Source organism: Ptychodera flava, chromosome 5, assembly GCF_041260155.1.
Source record: "Ptychodera flava strain L36383 chromosome 5, AS_Pfla_20210202, whole genome shotgun sequence".
In the NCBI taxonomy this organism is placed as follows: domain Eukaryota; kingdom Metazoa; phylum Hemichordata; class Enteropneusta; family Ptychoderidae; genus Ptychodera; species Ptychodera flava.
Genome location: NC_091932.1, coordinates 35,079,266 through 35,101,753, shown reverse-complemented (window position 1 = coordinate 35,101,753; position 22,488 = coordinate 35,079,266). Strand labels below are relative to the sequence as shown.

The following is a 22,488-nucleotide window of genomic DNA, read 5'->3' as shown; positions in this document are numbered from 1 at the left end:
TAAACCAACATCAAGTAGATTTACAAAGATGCTCCATTCCAATTCTTTTACCTACCAACAGTTTAGACTGCATACTATTTCTGATAAATCTGCTCTCCTCTCATAATACATAATCACACATCAAAACTTACCTCCATTATTCAGCAGAATTCCACCATGTCAGCATAGTCACCGATGCAGCAACATGCAAAGGTTGTCGGCCTCTCTTGTCACCTTGTGTCAAGTTGGCGCCATTGTCGATCATGAACTTGGCGACATCCGTGTGCCAGCATCGAGCCACCTATAAGGGAAGATTGGAAACGAATATAACAAAGATTATGATCATTGATGCAGTTTTCAGGTAAAATTTAGATATACCAAATATCTATAAATCTCAACTTGCTGTAGCTTTGTGTTTTCTCTAACCCATATTTATCTCATTTTCCCCAAAAATATGTATTGACCAGTATATGCGAGAGACTTATTCATAACATCGGTGTGTCGTGTCAACTTAAGTAAACAATATTTGAGACATATTGATGTTGACTTATATCTATTGAAATGCAGTAGATACGTCTATTCGTATATTTTTATCAGCACCCTATGCCGTAATTAGGAAACTTGAAAGGAGGTAATTCGTACAATATTATCATTTGATAGGACGTTCAGTATTTTTCACTCTGCAGTGTATTACCTCGTGCAACACTGTCTGACCGAATCTATCTCCGGCGTTTATATCGGCACCTTTCTGTAATAAATGCTCAACATAGCCGAGATTGACTCTCTCTTCGGCCTCTATGGACACAGCCAGATTGTGGAAATACAACATGAGATCCTCCGTGGCCTGGCTTCCTCTATCACAGTCATAGGGTGTGTATTCGTCCAATTGGCCACCCTTAGCACCGTTTTCGTAGAGAACTGCGAGACGAAAACCAGAGAGGGGTATTTTAAAATTACTGCCAACGTACTACAATAATGTTCTGTAACAAAACCTGAACACTGTTTGCATGTGTGAAAGCACGATTTTCTTTGGTCGGTTTGACTGATATCGATGACATTTAATTTGTAAATAAAATTATTTACCTAATGGTATCATTTTTGATTTACTGTAGAATTGTATGAGGTAGTTTAAGATGGACACTTTCAGGCAGAACGGGAAATAATTGTACATTTGTGTATACATGCGTTCTTATGCCCATAATTTATGACGTTTAATTCAGATATGCTAGTGTATGACGAACCTCAATGTACTTTTGGCGCCATGAGCTCATGCCTTATAATTCATTCACTTCGACGGTAACATTGTCATTGTTTGTACGTCCCTGCATAATTGAACTTCACATTCCTGGTTCCTAATACTATGTATTTAGTTCCTTTAATATAACATACTCTGAACTGTAATTTCATAATTAGGTAGGAGTGAAATTTGGACTCTATCAACTTTTCGCAATGCATTTTGGTATGCAACTGATTTGGGTTCGTTTTTGAAGTTCATGGACTAAGTAAAGTTTTCAGCAACTAATTTTTTGAAATCGAAAATTTAATTTTTTCTTAGAGTTAAGACAGACATGGTAGCCATATTGAATTTTCATGTGTTGGTATATATCGGGTACTTTTTTCTCTGGCACCAAATTTTGCAATTAGACCATGGAAAGTTTGGCAAAATTTTCCCTAACTTTGGGTACGCCTGAAATAAGAGGAGACATATTCGAAGTCGCTATTAAAATAATGTTTAAAACTGCATTCTTGCGTGTTTTACATACAGTCCCCCCTCTACTGTCCATGCATATTATTTATGTAGTGATAACGATGCAAAGTTGTGTTCCCAATTTGAATGATAGTCAGCTTTGTTTTACGCGTGGAAGTCGTCAATATTGCATTTTCAATTAATGAATGACAAGGTGGTAGGCCTACAGTTAATCCATCGCCTCATGTTGCAATGTTTCAATATATTTTGGTATGCGTAGTCAACCACAGCATTACATGGTTTAAAGGTATAAACAAGGGCCGTAAATTACATCTCAGCCTGGTCAACTACTTTAAGCGCTTAATCCTAGAAGCAGCATTTAGTTGTGGAATGTTTGAACGTACAATTGCATACATTCAAACTTTATTACATCTAAGTGGCCCATGAAAGAGAGAAAGAAACAGGGGAGAGGTACACATACAGACACCGTGCAGACACAGGCACACAGACGGACAGATAGACAGACCGACGAGGGACAGGCAGCGAGGGGCTGTAAGAGAGCACCGAGAGAGAGAGAATGGCAGAGACAGAGACAGAGAGACACAGAGAGAGAGACGGAAGGAAAAAGTGGCTAGTAGGTTATTACTTTACAGGGGGAAGAGACAAGTAGCCAGTAGCCTTAAATGATAAATGTTCAGGTTTCATGGAAAGCGTTACTCTTGAGTTGTTTTGTGAGTATATTAACGAAATGGCATTGTGCCTTGCCTTGCCTTGACATGAAAGGAGCTATTGATTTATGGGATGATCAATATTGTTTCAATGCCATTTGTTTTGATTTTGAAGTGTTAACTTCATTAATTTGAATCAAATGTTTAGAAAATCAAATATTGACAGAGCAACTATGGAAAATGAGTGAACTATTTACATGCCGATTGCCATAGATATTTACCATTGTCCAAGACATCAAAGCCTTCCCTCCTTGAAGTGGTATATTTCGCGTATTTCCCTTCAGATAGACTCTTGATGAATGCCAATTGGTTCAAAGGGTTGGGGACAAATGATCTACGGTTACATCGCCAAATGCTTTCTTCCTTAGTGACCTGTCCAACTCAATTTGTTCTGCCTCGAAACTTTTCCCTGACGAAGGAAATATCTTCTTGGTCTTCCGTCTCTTTTTCTTTTACGATCTTCTTCTCCAGAACTCATCTCTCTTTTCTGGCAAACTCAGCAAATTATCAAGGGATTTGCGATGCGATCAAATACCCCTAAAATTGTAGATGAGCATTCAATTAGTCAACCATGTCTATTAAGTGATTGGGCAAGAAATATGTCACATAGGCAATGTACTTGTATTTAGTGAATATATATTAAGTACATATATGATTATGAACCAACATTACGACGTCACCATACCTCCTATGTATCAATAAGCTGTTAAGTATGTCAATTTCATAAGGTGACTCAAAAGAAGGTAATTTCAAGCAGCCATTTTTGTTCACTTTTTAAGGTAGAATGTGTCTTAGGGACAAACATTCGGATTCTCAAAGATTTACTTTTCTTTCTGATATACCTCAGTGACTCGTTGGGGGTAATGTTATAGTTGTTGGGATTAGACAAATTTCTAGCTTAGTTTTTAGAAAATCGAAAATGTTATTTTCCCCATAGAGTTTACAGGGATGACGGTCATTTTGAATTTCAAATATCAGTAAATGCTTGGTAATTTGTTTCTCTTGTACCAAACTTTGCACTGTGATCCTTGATTTGACCCTTGATTTGTGTTCTCCATTTTGTAACAACTGGTTGAAGGTTTCATAGTGGAAGGTTTAAGCAGAAGTTGAAATCCTACACTTTCGAGGCGCATACAACCTTAATTGGATCTTAACAAGTTTCTGAAGATATTTCCCGAAGGTTTGTCCCGTAAACAAAGTGTAGGACCAAAACTTCATGATAAACAATAAAATCGGACATGAGAAAGATACAGACTCTGCTGACAAGTTTAAAGCTATTCTTTCGACATGATATTGGTGGCAGAACGATTATTTTACTCATAGAAATAAAACACTGAAACACCAACAGCTACACTGAAACTAACGGTTTTTAAGAACCCTTCAACTTCACCAACTCGCCGATGTGGATCATGGTGACCCTCTTAAATTGCTGCATCACCATGCTACAACTTAGTTAATGGGCCTAGCTAAGATTATTTACTCTGGGTTCAATAAGGACGCGTACCCTTGTGCTTTCTTAAGGTAGTATGCACCTCGAAAGTGAAAGACTTAAACTTTTGCTCTTACTTTCCTCAAGGAATCTTTCAGTCATTCTCTTTCAAAATCAAGGAAAAAATGGGGGTCAACATGCAAATTTTGGTACTAGAGAAACAAATTACCCAAGATTTACTGAGATTAGAAATTCAAAATGGCCGCCATCCCTGTGGTAGCCTAATATGGAGGAAAATAAAAATTTTCGAATTTCGAAAAACTAAGCCGGTAAAAGTTTTCTTTCACCAAGAGCTTTAAAATGACCCCCACATATGGTATATCAGAACAGAGTTGTAAAAGTTTGATAGTCCAAATGTTTGTTCCCGAGGTGCGTTCTACCTTAAATGGCAGGAGGTTAAATGCCACCTTGATACTGAAGAAAATATTCAACCTATCTCTTTCCGAAGCAAGGAGACCACAATAGATGGTCGTCATGTAGGATTTACATGTAGAATGATTGCATTACACACATTAAATTTACAAATATCTAAGCCAAAGTGGGTTTTTGATGTCCTGTAAAGTATTAAACGCAAATAGATCAGTTCAGCCACTCAGGAAATTTGTTTTGGACAAACAAACTGCAAATTAGCCCATGGGTGCAACCTAGCTTACATGTTAAATCGATGATACTTAAGACTATAAAGCGGCAATGTTCAGAAATAGTTGAATCGCCGATGCTTATTGAAATTTCGGACCCACGCCAAGGTAGCGTGGGTTGTCTTTGAACCCTCTACGCCACATCACGGTCCGATGGTTGCTGGTCAGATGTGCACCATATTACATGGCGACGCGTCTACTGCAAACGTAAACAAACAAACAAACAAAACAGAGGCCATGTTTCCAATGACAGCGCGTAATAATCTTCAACAGGACCGTCTACATATCATAGGTAAAGTTGTACATTGAACGGAAGACACTGACACACATACATACGCACCGAAAAAGAATAAAAGCCTGGTCCAAATGCTTTATGTACTGATACAACATATGCAATGGCTGTATGATATGACTCACTTTGTAGAAGCTGACATATGCACTGTCTCTAATATAAGGCGCTACTCTAGGTTAACGTTTATCATGTTTGTTTACTGTAGTGTAAGACTCTCGGCGAAAATTGATTCAAAACTAGAAACTGTTCACAATAAATTTGAAGAGGTGATGAACTCGTTTGATGAAATACCCAAGTTGTATTCGAAGTCGATTCATTTAATATGTAAGTGAAATGACGGTAACTACATATGAGACATGTCAAGTTGTTTAAAAAAAATGCTGCAATGAAATTAATTTCTACGTACCACGATAATTCACTTTGCTTTATGCCCAAATACTAGAGTGTAGGATTATGTGCTGTTCCATCTGTCCTGTGTCAATTGAAAGTTAAGATTGCCTGTTCGAAGGACGGGGTTATACCGGATGTTTGTAGTGAACGTTGTCTGCCGTCTTGGTGACAACGAGTAAAATTTGATGTCGTTTATTGCTCAACAAATCAGGTCGTGCTTCCTCACGTGTCGTATATTATTTTAAAGTAGCTTTCGACTGCCAATAAATTAAATTACTGTACAGTTGTCCCTTCACTCTGAAGTCACCGGTGCTCCCTAGTGTATTATGGAGCTACATTGGCACTAATACAGAACGCGAGATCAAATTTCGATAAGGATTTAACCATAACCGCAAACTGTAAGGCGAGAATAGTACAATATTCCATCACTTTGAAATAACACTGTGGACTAAGGCTGGACAAGGGCTATCAGTATATTCCGCACTACGTAGCCATTGACCGGAGATGAACGAGCGACATCAATGTTATGATTGCCATCTCAATAACAAGCATCACCAATCCCCTGTCCCCCCCCCCCCCGTATCGCCATTGTGAAAGGTGCATGTCCAATAAATGTCCATGAATGATTTTTCGAGAAATTTCTCTCACAATCTTATCACGTGGGCAAGGGAGTGTCCACTTCAGTAAATATAGGTATGTCGCGAAGTGAACAGTCCATAAAACATATAAGCTTTAGAACGATCTCAAAATACACTGTCGTACTTTTGAATAGGAGAAGCTTTTGTGGACTTATTTTTAAGTCTACGAATGTCACCGTCCCGTTTTTTGTGAGAAACGAAATACTGATTTTTTTATTAAAGAGTAACGGTCATTTTTAAATTTCAAATATTGGTGTCTTTCGCCGTTTAGACGGCGATCCCAAGTTTTTCTTGACTTTAAGGAGAGTTGTATGAAGCTTCCTTACTGAAAATTTGAGCCAAAGTTTAAATCTTTCACTTTCAAGTGGCGTACTAGCTAAGTTTACAGGAAGCACCTGTCTCATATAAATATGAATATTGTCCAAACTTTGAAGAATACCTAACGACAATGCATTTTGGGGACATTGCCAAAATTCTTTGGGGCTGGGAAATTCATCAGATATATCCCAGTAGCACTATCATTATGATGTATTACTGTTTATGAATGTTTCGAAAAAAAGAACATAGATTTCATTTAGACTTTGCCTCTTATAATCTGATCTGTCTATATGTAAAAAATGCCTACGTGTGTGACGGTACGTTTAAAAGATGCCTTGCCCATGTGTGGAAATGTTACAGAATTTGTCTTTCGGCGTCACTTGGAAGAATAGTTGGATATACTGTTAAAAAAAGCAGTTAACCATTCCATTGAAAGTATACTTGTCTTACTCAATAAGTATTGTCTGAATTGACGTCAACAAATTACGAAGTTAACCTCAATTATTACGTAAGCTTTCCATAGAAAACAAAGAGAACATGAAGTAATCATTAATGCCACTCTTGGATTATTATTTAGCGTCTCAAACGTTTACAATATCTATCCCAAAAAAGTTATTGTTTCTTTTTCCATAAACAAATGTGTGCAGAATGCGTATATATACTTCAAGAAAAATGCGAGAATTTGGAAATGGTTTTTAATATGAGTGAGATTACACATCCTATGATACAGAAAGCTGGTTTTGCGATTGTGATTTTTCTGTCGTGTATGTTCTCCTATGTTTGAAGGGAATGTTGGTGATGCAGATTTCAGGAACTGATGAATGTGGAATCGATACTCTAAACAAATGAAACTCCCTTTCTAAGATTATAATTTTATTTCAGGCACTTGAACTTTCATTAAGTCTGCGATCTGTCCGGGCCATTCTTTCATTAATTGTTCCTCAAAACCAGTTCATTATGGAAAACATCCGATATGCTTCAAACGATACAGTCTATTTGTAATAGAGTTAGCGCAATTTCATATACTCAGCAAGATGCAACTCAGGTCATGGGGCCCATAACCAAGGGTTAAAGTCTACCGTATCAGTAAATTGGTGTCAATATGATAAACAACCCAGTAGCAACAATTCGACACAAAGCGGATACATCTGTAAACATTATCCGATACAAGGTGATATCAGAGACAATGACTTGAGTAACGGTATGTCCCTGATCACAATAATAACAACTTGTTCAAGGTCGTCAATTACAAGCAATAGGCCTGCACTATGCCGTGGAGCGGACACAAAATAACATGACTCACCGTTGACGAGAACACAAGATAAAACAACATGGCTGCCGACTCATGTATCATAAATGCGAACGGAAGGAAACAGAGTTCCCCTAGGATATAGAGTATGGAAGTCGAATTTCCTACCAGAGTGAAAAAATCATAACTACGAATATCCTTAATATGCAATTTTAAAATCACAATAAAATAGTGAGCCATATGCAAATTTCTTTCGACGTCAAAGACGAAGATCTTTAGTAGTGGCTAATCCGTGTGATAGAGTACTGCATAATTTAGCCATATGCAATGAGAATTTACTTTCATGACACAAAATCAAATTTTTAACCATAATTTAGTAAATCCACAGTAAAACTTATTATCGTCTTATAATGTGGACAGCCTTCCGCTGCCACCTGTTTTATCGCCTGTGCATGATTTCTGAACGAGACTCAAAGTTTGACCAATAAGTGCACCATACTGACGTTAAATCGTTATAAAAGATGTTCAGGATACAGGTGCACCATTGGTTACATTGACTGAGCTTAGCTGATTAATCTTCTCCCAACCGACATTACACAATTACTTTCATGAAGTAAAAATGTATGAGACTGCAAAATTAAACTGTGCCATGAGACAACGTACACAACCACATTAGGGTCATCGTTCATGCGCACTGATAGAAAATCTCCATCTTTGATCAGTCAAATGTACATGTGCCCTCACAAATGACGTCATGAGACAAATACGTGGACTTCGGAGTGTACTGCAATAAATGAAAGATCCGAATAAAGTGTTGGTTTATAGGTTTTTGGCGAGCAATCTTCTTTCACTGATTGTTTTTCTTCGCAAAATGTGCTGTATGAGAAGTCTGCTGTTTTCATCTGTTAACTATACCTGTTGATCAAAGTAGTAATGTAGCTAGGTCGCTTACCACAATAGCAATGCCGTTTACGTCAGCTTCTATAGATAATTTTAAACTCCCGTCTCAATCTAATCGTTAATATGTCATTACGTTATAGGGTAGTGGCCATCTGTGTCCAGGTTCAGTCGTGTGAACTCCTCATTACCACCATAGTCAGTCAATACGAAAACTGTGACCTGACGCTTGAGGCCAACCTACTCTGTGGCTATGGAAACAAACTATTTGTTTACAGGCAACGTTCAATCAATTGCAACCGTTGCACATCGCGTACTTTTTTAATGATTAACAAAACGCGCTCTACTACAGTAGAAGGATTTACTATGTGATAACCCCACATTGTGCTGTTGCTAATTTGGATGGGTCACATATTTTGATAGATTCGATACGTCTGTTGCTATATGTCTGTAGAAAAAAACCGTGATTTTCACCTTGCGTGACAAAGTATACATTGTGAATTTGAAATAAAATGCGAAGCGAAATTGAAACCCATTAATAATTCATTCTAAAGATACGACGCCCTCAACGGACGTATGTCTAGTGGTTGCAGTTGTGAATGAGGTCGTGAAGGGAATGACCCTTGACAACGCCTCGCCTCTGTCTTTACACACATTGTTCGCGACGCCAATAACGACCTTTAAGATTAGCCAGGGGATATAATTAGAAAACACCGGGACGTACTCCATAGTTAGATGATCAGGTAAGGCAAGTTGTATAACCTACCACTTTGACTAACTTTTCAATGCAATGCACTCTTGTGACAAATTGTTGAAAGTCTTTCAAGTTAGAATACGGGGGAATAAGATGTCTGCATCATGTCTTCTAAGTTCAAGACTGAGGGTATTCACTCAATTGTCAGTATGTACGGGGCATTTCATTGAACTTGTATGAAAGTTGGATGTTATTGAAAATAATTGTGCATTTTTCATCATTATCGGAAATAAATGCATGTGAGGAACAATTTTGTATGCATATCGTAGGGTTATGGTGACCAAAAGTTTTCACTAGAAGTAGGTCAATGCTGAATGTGGAGCCGCAAAAATAGGGCAGTGTTAAAGGGCGACTCGGTTGCAGTGGTTTATAAAACTACCAAATGATAATCATTTAGAATTAAATGATTACTGCAGAAATATATGCGGACCTGTTACTCCACAAAAATACACTGTCTCTTTATTAGCTTTCTTGGGATTAATAAACTAGAAAGTCGTCAAAGTCATTCCAACTCTGCAGACAATTTGTAATTGATATTTTGACCTAAAGAATGTGAACGATATGTAAATAGCTGTTAGTTGTTCACTTTCACTTTGATTAAATATCCCAAACCATTTTTCGTAGTGGCAGTTGCGGCTTATTACAAGGCAAACATAAGTTAATTTATATGGGCGTTTTCCCTGACTAACACGGGGCGAGCTCTGTAGCCTCGCAAGGAGCTACAGGAATGTCACGTTGAAGCTCGCAAAATGGAACAAGATATTGGACTACTAATTCAGATGATAATAATTTATCGGCATTTAAGAAGTCTTTGTCGAGTTTAGCTTATTCAGATTTTTCTGTCGTCCTTGGATTTAAGCTGTATTGGCGATGGCTGGTTCAAAGTTCAACACATAACATTCCAACAGGGTCATCGGTGTACACGGGTCTCAATCCTCACAACTATCGACACGTGTTGTCAAACAATAATGCTCTTGAAATTTGAATGCTGAATGGCAGGAGGCAATGTAAAATATGACAGGTTACATGTGTTAGTATGTATTTAATAGTCAGGTGGCCTAACAAAAATAACGTTACACGTATGACAAAAGTGCCAAAATAAAGCTGTCTTTGACTAACTGAAATATAACATCGTAAAATATCGCGATACTACACTTTGGTACAGATTCCAAAAATAGACACATCATCATCATCATCATCATCATCATCATCATCATCATCATCATCTAAATCGTTACCAACACCACAACAGCAATCACCATCATCGTCTCCATCGTCTTGATCGCTGTCGTCGTCGTCTTCTTCGTCGTCAGCATCATCCTATCGCCATGCAGCAGATAATATACATACTATTCTCCGTCTAGTCAGCAAAGGATATTTTCGCCTTTACCTTCGCAGATTAATGCCTTCATTAGACGGAAGTATCTGTCCCGAGTCGTCATATTGAGGTGTGTACATAGAGAGGGAGAAAGAGAAAAAAGTCCTGTGACATACCTCAACGGTCTGTGTGAAGTATGGCCTGCAATATAGAAAGGGTGAGTAACTTGCAGTTTGATGACACAGTTAATGTTTGCCGCGTGATTTGAGATTTGTATAGACGGTGACTTTCAAAGATGGCAAGTTCCAATGTTACTTTTGTTTTAAAGGCGATTTTGGCATCACACATAATGCTCACGTTGATTACGACACCAGTAAAAGACGATGATATGATGAGGTTCAAAATAACAATAATTGCAGCGTGAATATCCTAGACGAAAATGACGGTGACAACGACAATGAAGACAGCAACGATGAAGACGGCAGTGGCGACGATGAAGAAAAGGAAGAAGAAGATGATGATGATGATGATGATGATGAGAATGATGATGATGATGAGGATGATGATGAGGATGATGATGATGGTGTGTAGTCAATATGATCATGATTATGGAAGCGTCGAACACGATTCAAATATTTAGAAAGACGACACATCCTTCTTCACAATCATATCCCTATGACTTGGAAAAGAGAAAGCAATGTCAGCTTTAATTTACAATCGTATTGTTTTAAACATGACGTGTACTTGTCTGTTGTTTTCACAGCATCATTGCGACAACGGGGTGAACGAATACGTCATAACTACCTACCTTGACGACCAAGGCTCCATGATTGACGAAGCAGACAGACTACTTCTTCAAGAAACTAGAGATCTCATCTTACAAGAATCCAAATCGGTACTTTCAAATGCCTGCTTCACGGTCATTGGGAAGCGAATACGCGTCCAGTTTCACTGCGGGGACGAGCTTAATGAATGCTGTGTGCATTTGGACGGGGCTGACAAACCTAGGGGGCATTGTAAGTTAGCAAGACATGATTTTGCAGGGTCGTTATCAGAGAGACAAATTTAAAGTTCGGTAGCTTATTTTGTAAGTTAAACTTTGTTTGCGTTACGAAACTACGAAATGCCAACTCCGGACCCAAAGAGTGTCTTCTAATGATAGTGTGTGGGTTCTATAGAACGGAATTTCTCTTCAGGATAGTTACTGCAATTCGTCAGAGCAAGCAATATCTTATCAGAATTTATTAGACTGAGTCTTTTCTGGTTAATGCATATTTTCTTTCTCCTTTCTTTTTACTGTTCTGTCTGCCAGTGTAATCAGGGGTAAAAAGTGTGTTTACTGACCACCCTAATTTCATGACTTTTCTAACGCTAATTTCAAACTAATGAATATTATTGATGAACAACATGCTAAAAGAACTCGACTGTATATCAGTGGCTTTAATGTTCCCATATTCCTCGCTGTTTTATCCATCAGAATATCTTTCTTAAATTCTATCGGAAATTTTTAACGTCCAAATTTTCCTGATTATCGCACACTTTTCCAATCGTGGCCGTATGGTTCTCTCTCATATACGTCTCCGTACGCTCTATGACTTGCTTTCCGCGGCAGGCGTTATTTTAAAATCACCACATCTCCATTTCCTTATTTTCCATGTTCTTCCGAATGTTTTTCATTTCGGTCCTGCATTGTCTCTCATATCTGTACCAACTCTTCCAGGGAGAGAGCACCAGGGTGACGCATCGGACACTTCAGACGAAGATGGCAGCGTCTCCTCAGAGGATACAGAGGTATAATTGTTAAAAAAAGTAAAATCTATGAGCAAGAAAGCAAGTTCAAAATTGTATCCACCTTGTCAAAATGGGTACAAGTAACGGTTATCTAGAAAAGATAGATTTATGCAAGTATTTGCTAAGATACATCAAGAACGAGTGGTTCTTGTTTCAACGTACATGTATTTCAAATGCAAGATTCCTTCAATCAATTAACACGCACACGTCATCTTGTCGACAGCATTAAAATATACTTCACTTTGTAAACATGATATTAAGATAACACCTTGACACATTTACGAGCTAGAGTGTTTGTTCTACGTATCAAACAAGGTAGCCAAGCCAGCAATACACTGGGACAAACTGAACGTTACCATTATACCGAACGATCAGCTGCAGAGAGACAGAAAACTATCGACAGGTCGATTTGACGGCAAAATGAAAGGAAAGAGAGTTTTTATCAGACAATTGATGGGTGAGTCTTTCCTTCATCATTAATACTAGGTAACTCTTAAGACATCGAATAAATTTCTATGACAAAGAGGAAAAGGTCCAGCTATCTGACAGTTTATTTAAGATTCACTTATATCAGCTGAACACGTTTAATACTGGTAATGCTTTTATTTCTTTCATGGTATATTGTCATGATTCTTATTTTAAAGTTTCTAGACTATAGACATCACAGTCAGGGGCACTGTAATGCTTCTGCCATTGAGGGGTTCGACGCCTTAATGTTCGGCGAGTAATTTTAACAATAAGTCCGGCAAGAAGGTGATGTCAAATATCAATGTCAAATGTAAAATATGATCAATGAGTTCAAGTCCGATTCAGGGGTAGAGGCAGAATTTGATCCCCTTTAAATTTCTGGTTCAGTTGTCCTGCCGCTCATCCACTCTAGATGTACGCCCAAAGTTAAATATTAAAGGTTGTACGATTTTTCACTCACCGTGACACTTTAGAATACATGCAAGTTAATGGAATTTCTGTTTTCAATATTTTTCAGCCATCGACAATTATGAGCTCTTTAAGCGTGAAGTTACCATTCTACGAGATCTAAATCAGGACAATGTCATTAAACTATACGGTGTAAGCACAGAGCCACTGTGCATTGCCTACGATTACATGGAGAAAGGGACGCTGCTTGATTTCCTGAGAAGTAAGCGTGACAATCGCTTTTTTGTCAGCGATTACTTTCAGAATTATGGAGACTTTAGCAAAATTATTTTGCTAATTAACCGCGTGCACTTGCTCATCGATCGCCAAATAGCGTCACGGACATTTCGTTGACCTACTTGTCACGTCACGTACCTGTTAGTATCGGCACGAAAAACATAAAAAGCAAACAAACAGACTAACGTATTGGAGAATCTTTTACTAGGGAGCGACTCAAAGAAATGACAACTGCTCTTTGGATAGTAAGTAGACAAACTAAAATGCGCGTTGACTCAAATCCACAGCTTATTCTTTGATGACTAATTATCAAAGTTGCTATATTTTGCCTTTCCTCTTTTTAAACAGCAAACAAGAAATTGTCTCTTGCTGACGGGATCACGATGTCAAGTCAAATCGCAAAAGGCGTGGCATATATTGGTTCTAAAGGTTATGTGCATCGTGACGTAGCGGCTCGAAATGTTCTCGTTGGCCATAACAACGTTTGTAAACTGTCGGACTTCAAGATGGCTGGAAAGCTGGATAAGGTAATGTAATGTCTGTAGAACTCGCTAGATAATGTATACTTTGAAGTTTACGTGATTGATTTGAATCCAAAATTCAAAATCAGCATTGATAAGTAATACCATGGCCAAAGCGGCTCCTGAGGTAACTCAAATTGGTATAAAATGCATGCATAATTCATCGCCTCTAAGTATCATTTACTTGGATGAAGTAGGAAAACTTTTATGTGATTATTCATGCAAAATATATATCCTCCGTGAGTACATTAAAAACAACCAAAACCCGGATAATTATGTATTGGGACTTCAAATCAGTTACACCGATATCAATATCGAGAAACAACATTATTTACCTTATGTTTTAATTAATACGATGCAAAGCTGGAAGAATCTAAACATTAATTTCTTCTGTTTTTTTTCTTTTAAAAATCTCAGAATGGGATCTACGAGATGACCGGTGATGATAGGATACCAATCAAATGGACTGCTAAGGAAGTCCTACTTGAAGTGAAGTGCACGATCAAATCCGATGTATGGTCGTTTGGAATTCTTTTATCAGAAATTGTTACCCGAGGGCAAGCACCTTACCCAGGTAGGCCTTGTTGCTTCGCGACATCTTCAGGCCATTTTCACTCTCTGATTCCGCAATAGTAGTGTTTCAACTTATCATTGGCATCCCTGATTCATAGTGCAAGAATTACTGAAAAAACGGCGCCAAAATCGCACACCAAAGATAGTGTACAGTTCAAGGACTTGATGTGTGTTCACATATGTGAGCGCGAGTCGTTCATAACATGTAAACGTCGTGCACACTCACCTACAAATGACAGAGTATAGGGTCAATGCACTAAAATTCTAAAATTAAAAAGAAAAAAAAATCTTATAATAGCGGAACAGATATTTTGATTAAGGATATTAAATTTTGTTTGAAAGACAATAGCGCCGACGATAAACAGTTTAGAAGGCAATTTAAAGCACCATGGGAGAATGTTCACTTTGTTTATTTCTGTCTTTCTGACAATCGTACCAGGTATGACAAACGCTGAAGTTCAGAAGTTCGTGGTTGGTGGATATCACATGCCTCGGCCTGAAAATTGTCCACGCAATCTTTACGACATCATGCTGAGCTGCTGGGAATCGGATCCGACTGACAGACCTTCATTCCAGAAACTGCAACGGGATCTCGCAGCTTTGAAACTTTAGACGAGAATTGGACGGGACTCAAGGATACTGTAAATAATACGATTTCTCTCTTTAAACAATTTGCAAAGCGAAAAATATCATTATTATTTTATAACACAATTGTGATTGTGTTTATTTGACAGTTTACTGTCATCAAATTCGTTGTAAACTTACCACTTTAAGATAAACTTATTAATGTACTTCACTAAAGCACTGTCACAACTCAAAAATGAAAATAAACTGGGGTGCGTTAAACCTTTAATATCGTCGAATAAAATAGTATTAACTTTGTCGCCTTTTTAATTTATATAATTCAGAGCCACCATGACCTTCAGGTTTATTGCAGAACGTAACAGATCCGAACGTTGTTTATACAGCTTAAACTGAAAGTCGACATTGCATTCGACAGTCTTTTCAGCAAAGTTACAGAAGCTGCTACAGGGAGTCCAAACTAACTTTTGCTACCTCATTAAGACCAATTTAGAGTAGTAAGAGTACGATAGAGAATCGATGACTGGTCTGTCTGATAAAAACAAATATCATCATCTATTGCGACATCTTTGGCATTTAAGTATGTTTATTTTTGAGGAAATGAAAACTAGATTCAATATCATTTGCAAAATATTTCAGATGTTTTCTAGAAGCAATAAAAACTCAGGAACCATGAATATTGGTCGAACTGATGAATGTAAAATTCAAACGTTTAATGTACAACTGTCTGATTTATCAATTATCCATGTATATTACCCACTATGAGTAACACATTTATTATAATATTGTATTTATAAGAACGATATTCTTCGTACTCTACGTTTCATTATCAAAATACAATCGATATAAACAAAAATACAGATATATACAAGTGATCAGAACATTTGACAATGGGAACAGGAAAAAAGAACTACTTTACTAACAAAAAGAACTATTCTTTCTACAGAGCTTAGCAAACTCATATACATATTTAACTGAAGGTGTGCAGTAAGCATCTTTGCGGGGACAAAATCTTTATCTTTTAATAATATTTCAATTATTTTGTCTGAAATGCAAATATCATTAACTTAGCCGTCTCTCCATAGTGTGTTGAAATACGACGTGTCAGTCTTGTAAGTGTAATCATTGTTTACAGTATGCATGTTATTGTTGACAAATAAACTCTCGTCCAGATTAAAGTGCTGTCGTCAAATCCAATATCGGACTTTCTACACATGGATGATGTATTGATACATTGAAAACTGGCCATTTCAACATGATTTTGGGAGTCGAACAAGAAAATATTGTAAGAGATACATGAACAGTATAAACAGTGATAAATACGTAAAAAATTACAACCTATGTAAGCTATTTTGGGTACCGTAAAATGAGAGTCTTTTCAACAAAATCGTGTCTTACGCCTCTACTAATCAAAATATGAACTTTAAAAAAACATGAAACAAAGCTTTTAAAGATTTAATGTTTATATACAGTAACGGGGTATCAACATTTGTCATACAGAAGAGTATTCGTAACATTTTCAAAAAAGAATATGGAACTGAAAAAGCATTTGCTGAACAAAAATAAAGGTTTGCTTTCTCTTTACTTCAACGTTTTTGATGATTTTATCTCCGACGACTGTATATTTCGTTGTACATTACAAAACTTTATTACGTTTGATGTATTTTATATCGTTGTAGCTTCTGCCATGTAATGAACTTTTCACTTGGAAACGACAGTGGAAAAGTGATTTTCTCTATGAAGGTAATATTTTGATGAAATAAATAACAATACTGTCTACCAAATCATTATGATGGAGATTTTTCCATGTTCTAGGGAACAGAAATGCCTATACCCTTGTAGAAATATACAGTAGTACTGTGTTTTGGAGGACAGAAATAAGTCTCGTTTCTAAATAAGCGTAAATCACTTGTTCAAGGTGCAACTTTGACTTGATAAAATATTGATGTTACAGATAGATATATTTAATTGATATCGATTTTATCATGCTTGTAAGGTTTTGTATATGCTAACAAAATATGCTTATAAAACAAACTATAAACTGATTTGTGTACATTTTGAGAGGAAGTTTAAGAAATATCATATAGCAAAAAGGTAAATCTATACATTGTAACAAAGAAAATATCACGAATAGCGAATAGCCTGTCGGTAGATGTTGATGTCAGCGGTCTGTCATGGATACGCTTCAAACTTGGCCAATATCTTCTTAGTCCACACCACCACCGACATCTTGTCTTTACCTGTTGTCTGCCAAAGAAGGAAACCTATAAGTGTTTTAATTTAAAGACAGGAAAGATGAAAAGATGCAAGTCAAACATTTCTTCCGATACATGCAGACTTTCGATTTGTCTGTTCACTCACCTGCCTGCGAGACTACAGTATATGTACGTCTGCCTTCAATCAGTCAGTCTGTCAGTCAGTCTGTCAGTAAGTCTGTATGTATGTATGTATGTATGTATGTATGGGTATGTATGTATGTATGTATGTATGTATGTATGTATGTATGGGTGTGTGTATGTATGTATATATGTATGTACGTACGTCTACCCGTGTGCCAGTCCGAGGTCAGATGCATGCTGGTTCATTGAAGCAACGAAATATACGGCACCGAACCTTTCGGCTTTAATATCTGATTATTCTGGATATTGAAAAATTTAATTACTTGAGATATTATAGTGTGTAAGACTTTAGATGATAACTGGAAGTTGGAAGTAATACCTTTCTTTATTTGCCATCACGATCAGAGCCAAAAGACTGAAATTCGTCCTTGTGTCTTCCTCGTTTCGGGTGATGTCTGTCTTGCCTATAAACATAGCAAAGGATAGTCTTTCTACATCAATTGTAGGATACAATCAATGATATTATTGTTCACAAAGACATGGAACACATTAATCGATTGGTTACTGACTTTGTTTTTTCTTTTTTTGTGAATTTCAGAATATATTTGGTGACATTTCTGTTGATTCTCAATTCGTTTATAGAACAATGAGACTTCATGATATTTCCTTAAGAAAACTGGTAACAAAAGGCGATAAAGACTTCAAATTTTCTTCCTTGGCATTAAAGTAATTTTGTTGTTTCATGATATAAGTCGTAGGCAGCATTGAGTTCATTGATACTTATATCGTTTTAGGGCAATTGTCAGTAGACATCCTTAGTGATGTTAAGGTTTTTTATCGCTTATTATTGACCCTTACCTGCTTCTGTCGGGGTCGTCTTCTCCGTATTCGTCATGTATAGCAGTGAGGGCTGCACGTGGGTTTCCCAGCCCGGAACTCCCTATTAAACATTGCGTATGAAAGGAAAAAATCCACATGATTTCTGATAATAACACTTGACATCAAGAGGCACAATGATGTTTCTGGGATTTGCACTTTTTAATTGATTTCGGGACATGCATAAAGGCTAATTTGCTTTACCTCAATCGTTACGCGCGACTTCAGTTAATGCCGATATGTAAGTAAAACTATCAAAATCAACGGTGATGGACAAAATAAAAAAGCTCATTAAAGAGCTCGTGTACATCTGTTTTGCATATTTGCACTTTGCTCAGCTGTAGCGAAAAACATACTGTGAGTTTACAGAGCACACAAATACTGCAGTGTGCTTTGTTAGTCTCTACGGACAAACTCCGGGGAAGGGTTATAGATTTGGTCCTGTCCGTTCTTCCGTGCTCGTCCGTTCACGAAAATTTCTCAGAGATACCTGTAGCGATTTCTTTCAAACTTGGTACAAGGATTACACTCCATATGCACTCCATATGTGATACAATCCAATATCACCATAATTTCTGGCAATGGTTTCAAAATTTATGAACCAAGTGGAGTCTATGTAATTGATAGTGACTTGTTACCTCTAGATTGTGAAGCGATTTCATTCAAGACGTTAAGAATGATTTCCATGTTTTTTTGCGTCTTGTCAAGAGACTCCATCTGGTGCATCTTTATCTGGTTTAATTCAAGATGGATCTGTCGGATTTCATGTGCCTGGCTTGCCTCACGTGCAGTCATATCTCCAGGTGCGCGCGAGCTAGCATTTCCGTCAGCCCGGTTGTTGATGGTCTCAATCAGAGTAGTCATTTGATCCTGCGAAACGAGAGATATGATTGTGACAATCTTGGTGACATAAGACAGCATTACATCATTATGTTCCCACGGAAGGGGCTGTCTTTTGTCATCATAAAATTCAATTTTGCTGCTTTTTCAAGATTGATTGATTGATTGATTGATTGATTGATCCTAAGTTATCGCGATCAAACTACTACACCGTTTGTAAATGATAGACTAAGTATATCTTGAGAGCTCAATCGTACAACATGTAATGCCTGGTTCTATGCAGAACAGCCAGTAACACGGGCGTATCTAAGAGATGCTACATTCGACTATTGTCGACGGAACAGCATTGAGATATGTCGAAGTGACATTTTGAATTACACATATCACGGCAAAAGGTAAATTCTAACGTTCCTAACACGCTTCAAGAGTGAGATTGACTTTTTGGATCGGTGTGTGCCGTCGTCACTCTCTGTATCATTTACATCTGATGGATGTTTCTTAGTAATCCCTAACCTACATCACGTCCAGTGAAACTGGAAATGCAATTCAATGCTGGAAGATACTTAGATATAAAGAGTCATTGACCTTAATGTGGAACGTTATTTTCCTGACATCATCGTCTTCGCCAACTGTTACCATATCGTCGTCATAGTACTTCTTCCTCGGTGAGCATTCTCCATGGATAAATTTATAGTATTCTTCCTTCTTCTTGTCGGATAAGTTGTCCTCCAAGCCCAGCACGATAGCCGCCCTCTCCATCAGTGCATTGGAATTAGCATTGTCATGGACACTAGAATATCAGACAAACATAATTTTCAGAGCGATATCGATTACGGAAAAGTGGCATCTGCTAGTATCAGGAGTAAGCGACTACTATTATCTCAACGTGATAACATAACCTGCAGCCGTCACCTTCCTGTCATTTCACCAGATAGATGAATACCATATGATGTCGTTCTATTCGTGACTTCCTTGCGTAATGGGTTAAATACCAACGTTCGCGTTGAAACAGTCTTATTCTTAAACGACACAGCCTTTCATTCTCACTCTAACCCTAATTATCAATCTGAAAAGTCATGTCATGCGCAGTGGACTCAATTGAATTATATGTATCGTTATAGTATCTCACTCAGCAAAGGACCTTAACTTGAGGAACAAAAGTCCGTCTTTAATATTATCATGAAATATCAAATATTCCAATATATATTCTTCTTTACATATATTTATATACGTATATTTGTTTACTTATTTTTCTTTATGACTACATTTTCGGCAGTGTCCTTTTTACAGAGAGTTATCATAGAACTTTATTCTAAATGAAATCCAGATCAAGTAAGGAGTGCGATTTCAATAAAAGGACATCATGACATGACATGACATGATATTAAATTACATGACATATATTATAGCATCCTCCTTCACTTACCGAACAAATGTCTCGCTGAGCATAGCAATGAAGAGGTTAAGCAAAACAATAGCAGAGATTGCCAGGTAGGTACCAACCAGGATATCACACATGACAGGATTTTCTTCTTTCAGTCCCTGCAGTACAAATGACATTTTAATGGGACAAGGATAACAGTGAATGACAAGGATACGGAAAACATTTGCTAACGGACACGTGGCAGCGAAATCTCCAAATAAAGCAACTTAAAATTATGTTTTGTAAAAGAAGCCTTGTGACTCTATGACTGAGGGGTGAATAAAATACTTCATGGTTTACATATTAAAATAGTATTGCTAAGAACATAATCCTTATAGATACTGATGTTTGGTTTACATCTTGGTCAGATCAACAGATTTTATTTTCTCTCAGTTACCATGCATGTGGAATGGGTTTAGATATTTTTCAATTACTCACATCATAGTTGTATTCGTCGACTAGTGTGAGTCTAAACAAACTAAAAAGCGTCTCCGAGACAGTCTCGAACTCTTCTACGTCACCACCGAACATCATCCAGAATGCACTCGCTGAAAGGGGAGAAGATGTGAGAAATGCACTTGGTCCAATATCACGTTCGTAAAATAAAGTAAAACACGATATAAAGGGGCACGGAGGCATGTATCACCAAGATATCTTTTCGTTACAAACTATTATGTTACAATGCTTAAATCAGCGATTACATTTTATCAAGCACTTACTGTATGGGATGTAGAAGACCATGTACAGGAAACTAAAACGTGCAACGTCACCCAAGATCTTGTAACACATCACGATAAAGGGACCTAAATAATAAATAACAAGAAGGAAAAATAATCATCTGTACATATATGTTTAAAAACTATCTACTGTTGATTGACCAATCAGAGTTCCCAATTCAGGGTGTTTTATCTACTCGTAAAGCCTTAGTCACCAAATTCCAGAAACGAATGACAGCGCCATAGTAAAGTACTGTCCAATCAAAAGTGAACATGTCATATTCTGTAGACATCTGGTACGTTTTAATATTCAAATTTGGTAACACAGCGGAAACCAGCTGCAACACAAAATCTGCTGTGGTACAAACATAAACTAATGTGCCCTAGGGCATTTAAACTAATGTGCCCTAGGGCATTTATGGGATGTTCCATTACATTGGAAGGCTATTTCACAAATAAAAGTTTTAATTCATATCCTAAACATGTTACATTGACAAAGGGGACGGTTGACGTAAACACATTGAAAACGAAAATATATAAGTGATAGCAATGTCGAGAGGCAGAAGCAGACGACAACCCTACTGACACACAGTGTACGAACAGCTGATAGGTTGCTCGCGGTTGCTGTTCGTTAGACTTGGTGGAAAACTTCGTATCAAGTAATTAAACTTTATAAAAGGACGACATCGGTGCTTAAGCGATCCCCTCATTCAACATGAAAGGTTAATGGCGAAGCAAAGGGCCTTTACATAAGGGGGGATACTGAGGGTTAGTGAGAACTATAGAATTAGAGACATAGAGAATGATCACGGCATCATAGACATTTGAAATTATAGTTTTAGCTCAGTTCAATGGCGGTCGCTAATTAATCCCCAGAAACCATATGATGTATTATGTAACAGCAATAACTAAGTCCACATGTTGGTGGACACTGAATTTCGGTAGTTTGCTCTACACATGACTCGTCCGTACGTAGCTAGAGCCACATACCTTGCTTTTGTTTGTAAATTAGCTACTAAGGGAGCCGTCATTATTTACGGCCTGGGGGGGGTCGGAGGAATTGCTTTCGAAACTCCAAAATTTCGAGTAACCCCCCCTGCCAACCATGACGTGTTTGAGTAACCCCCCCCTCTCTGCTACAGAAAATTTAAGTGACCCCCCTCCCTCCAAAAAAAAAAATTGGGAAAGTTAAATATCTATACAGTAAAATGAATTGCTGCTGCGACAGGCCCTGTACAGACCCTGATTAAACCCTGTGGTATAGGTCTTTGTCGGAAGGAGGTTCCAATTGCTGTGGC

At 37.5% G+C, this 22,488-nt stretch overlaps 2 protein-coding genes and 1 long non-coding RNA gene across 3 annotated transcripts; 1 reads left to right on the top strand and 2 right to left on the bottom strand.

Annotated features, from left to right (window-relative positions):
- Positions 1-157: 157 nt before the first annotated feature.
- Positions 158-8,562, bottom strand: LOC139133798 (uncharacterized). Its single transcript, XR_011552642.1, has 4 exons — positions 8,361-8,562; positions 2,616-2,931; positions 674-897; positions 158-280 (listed from the first exon to the last, which is right to left on the bottom strand). It is a non-coding gene; the product is annotated as an uncharacterized lncRNA (long non-coding RNA).
- Positions 8,563-12,487: 3,925 nt separating this feature from the next.
- LOC139133669 (tyrosine-protein kinase SRK3-like) lies at positions 12,488-15,026 on the top strand. Its single transcript, XM_070700422.1, has 5 exons — positions 12,488-12,625; positions 13,154-13,306; positions 13,669-13,847; positions 14,259-14,415; positions 14,854-15,026. Exons 1-5 carry the CDS (start codon positions 12,589-12,591, stop codon positions 15,024-15,026), a joined length of 699 nt encoding a protein of 232 aa, XP_070556523.1. The 5' UTR covers positions 12,488-12,588.
- A 956-nt stretch (positions 15,027-15,982) lies between these two features.
- On the bottom strand, positions 15,983-21,272 carry LOC139133797 (polycystin-2-like protein 1). The gene is made up of 8 exons (XM_070700566.1): positions 21,194-21,272; positions 20,913-21,022; positions 20,478-20,593; positions 19,637-19,841; positions 18,850-19,081; positions 18,194-18,275; positions 17,715-17,799; positions 15,983-17,243 (listed from the first exon to the last, which is right to left on the bottom strand). Exons 1-7 carry the CDS (start codon positions 21,261-21,263, stop codon positions 17,721-17,723), a joined length of 894 nt encoding a protein of 297 aa, XP_070556667.1. The 5' UTR covers positions 21,264-21,272; the 3' UTR covers positions 15,983-17,243; positions 17,715-17,720.
- Between the last annotated feature and the right edge of the window lie 1,216 nt (positions 21,273-22,488).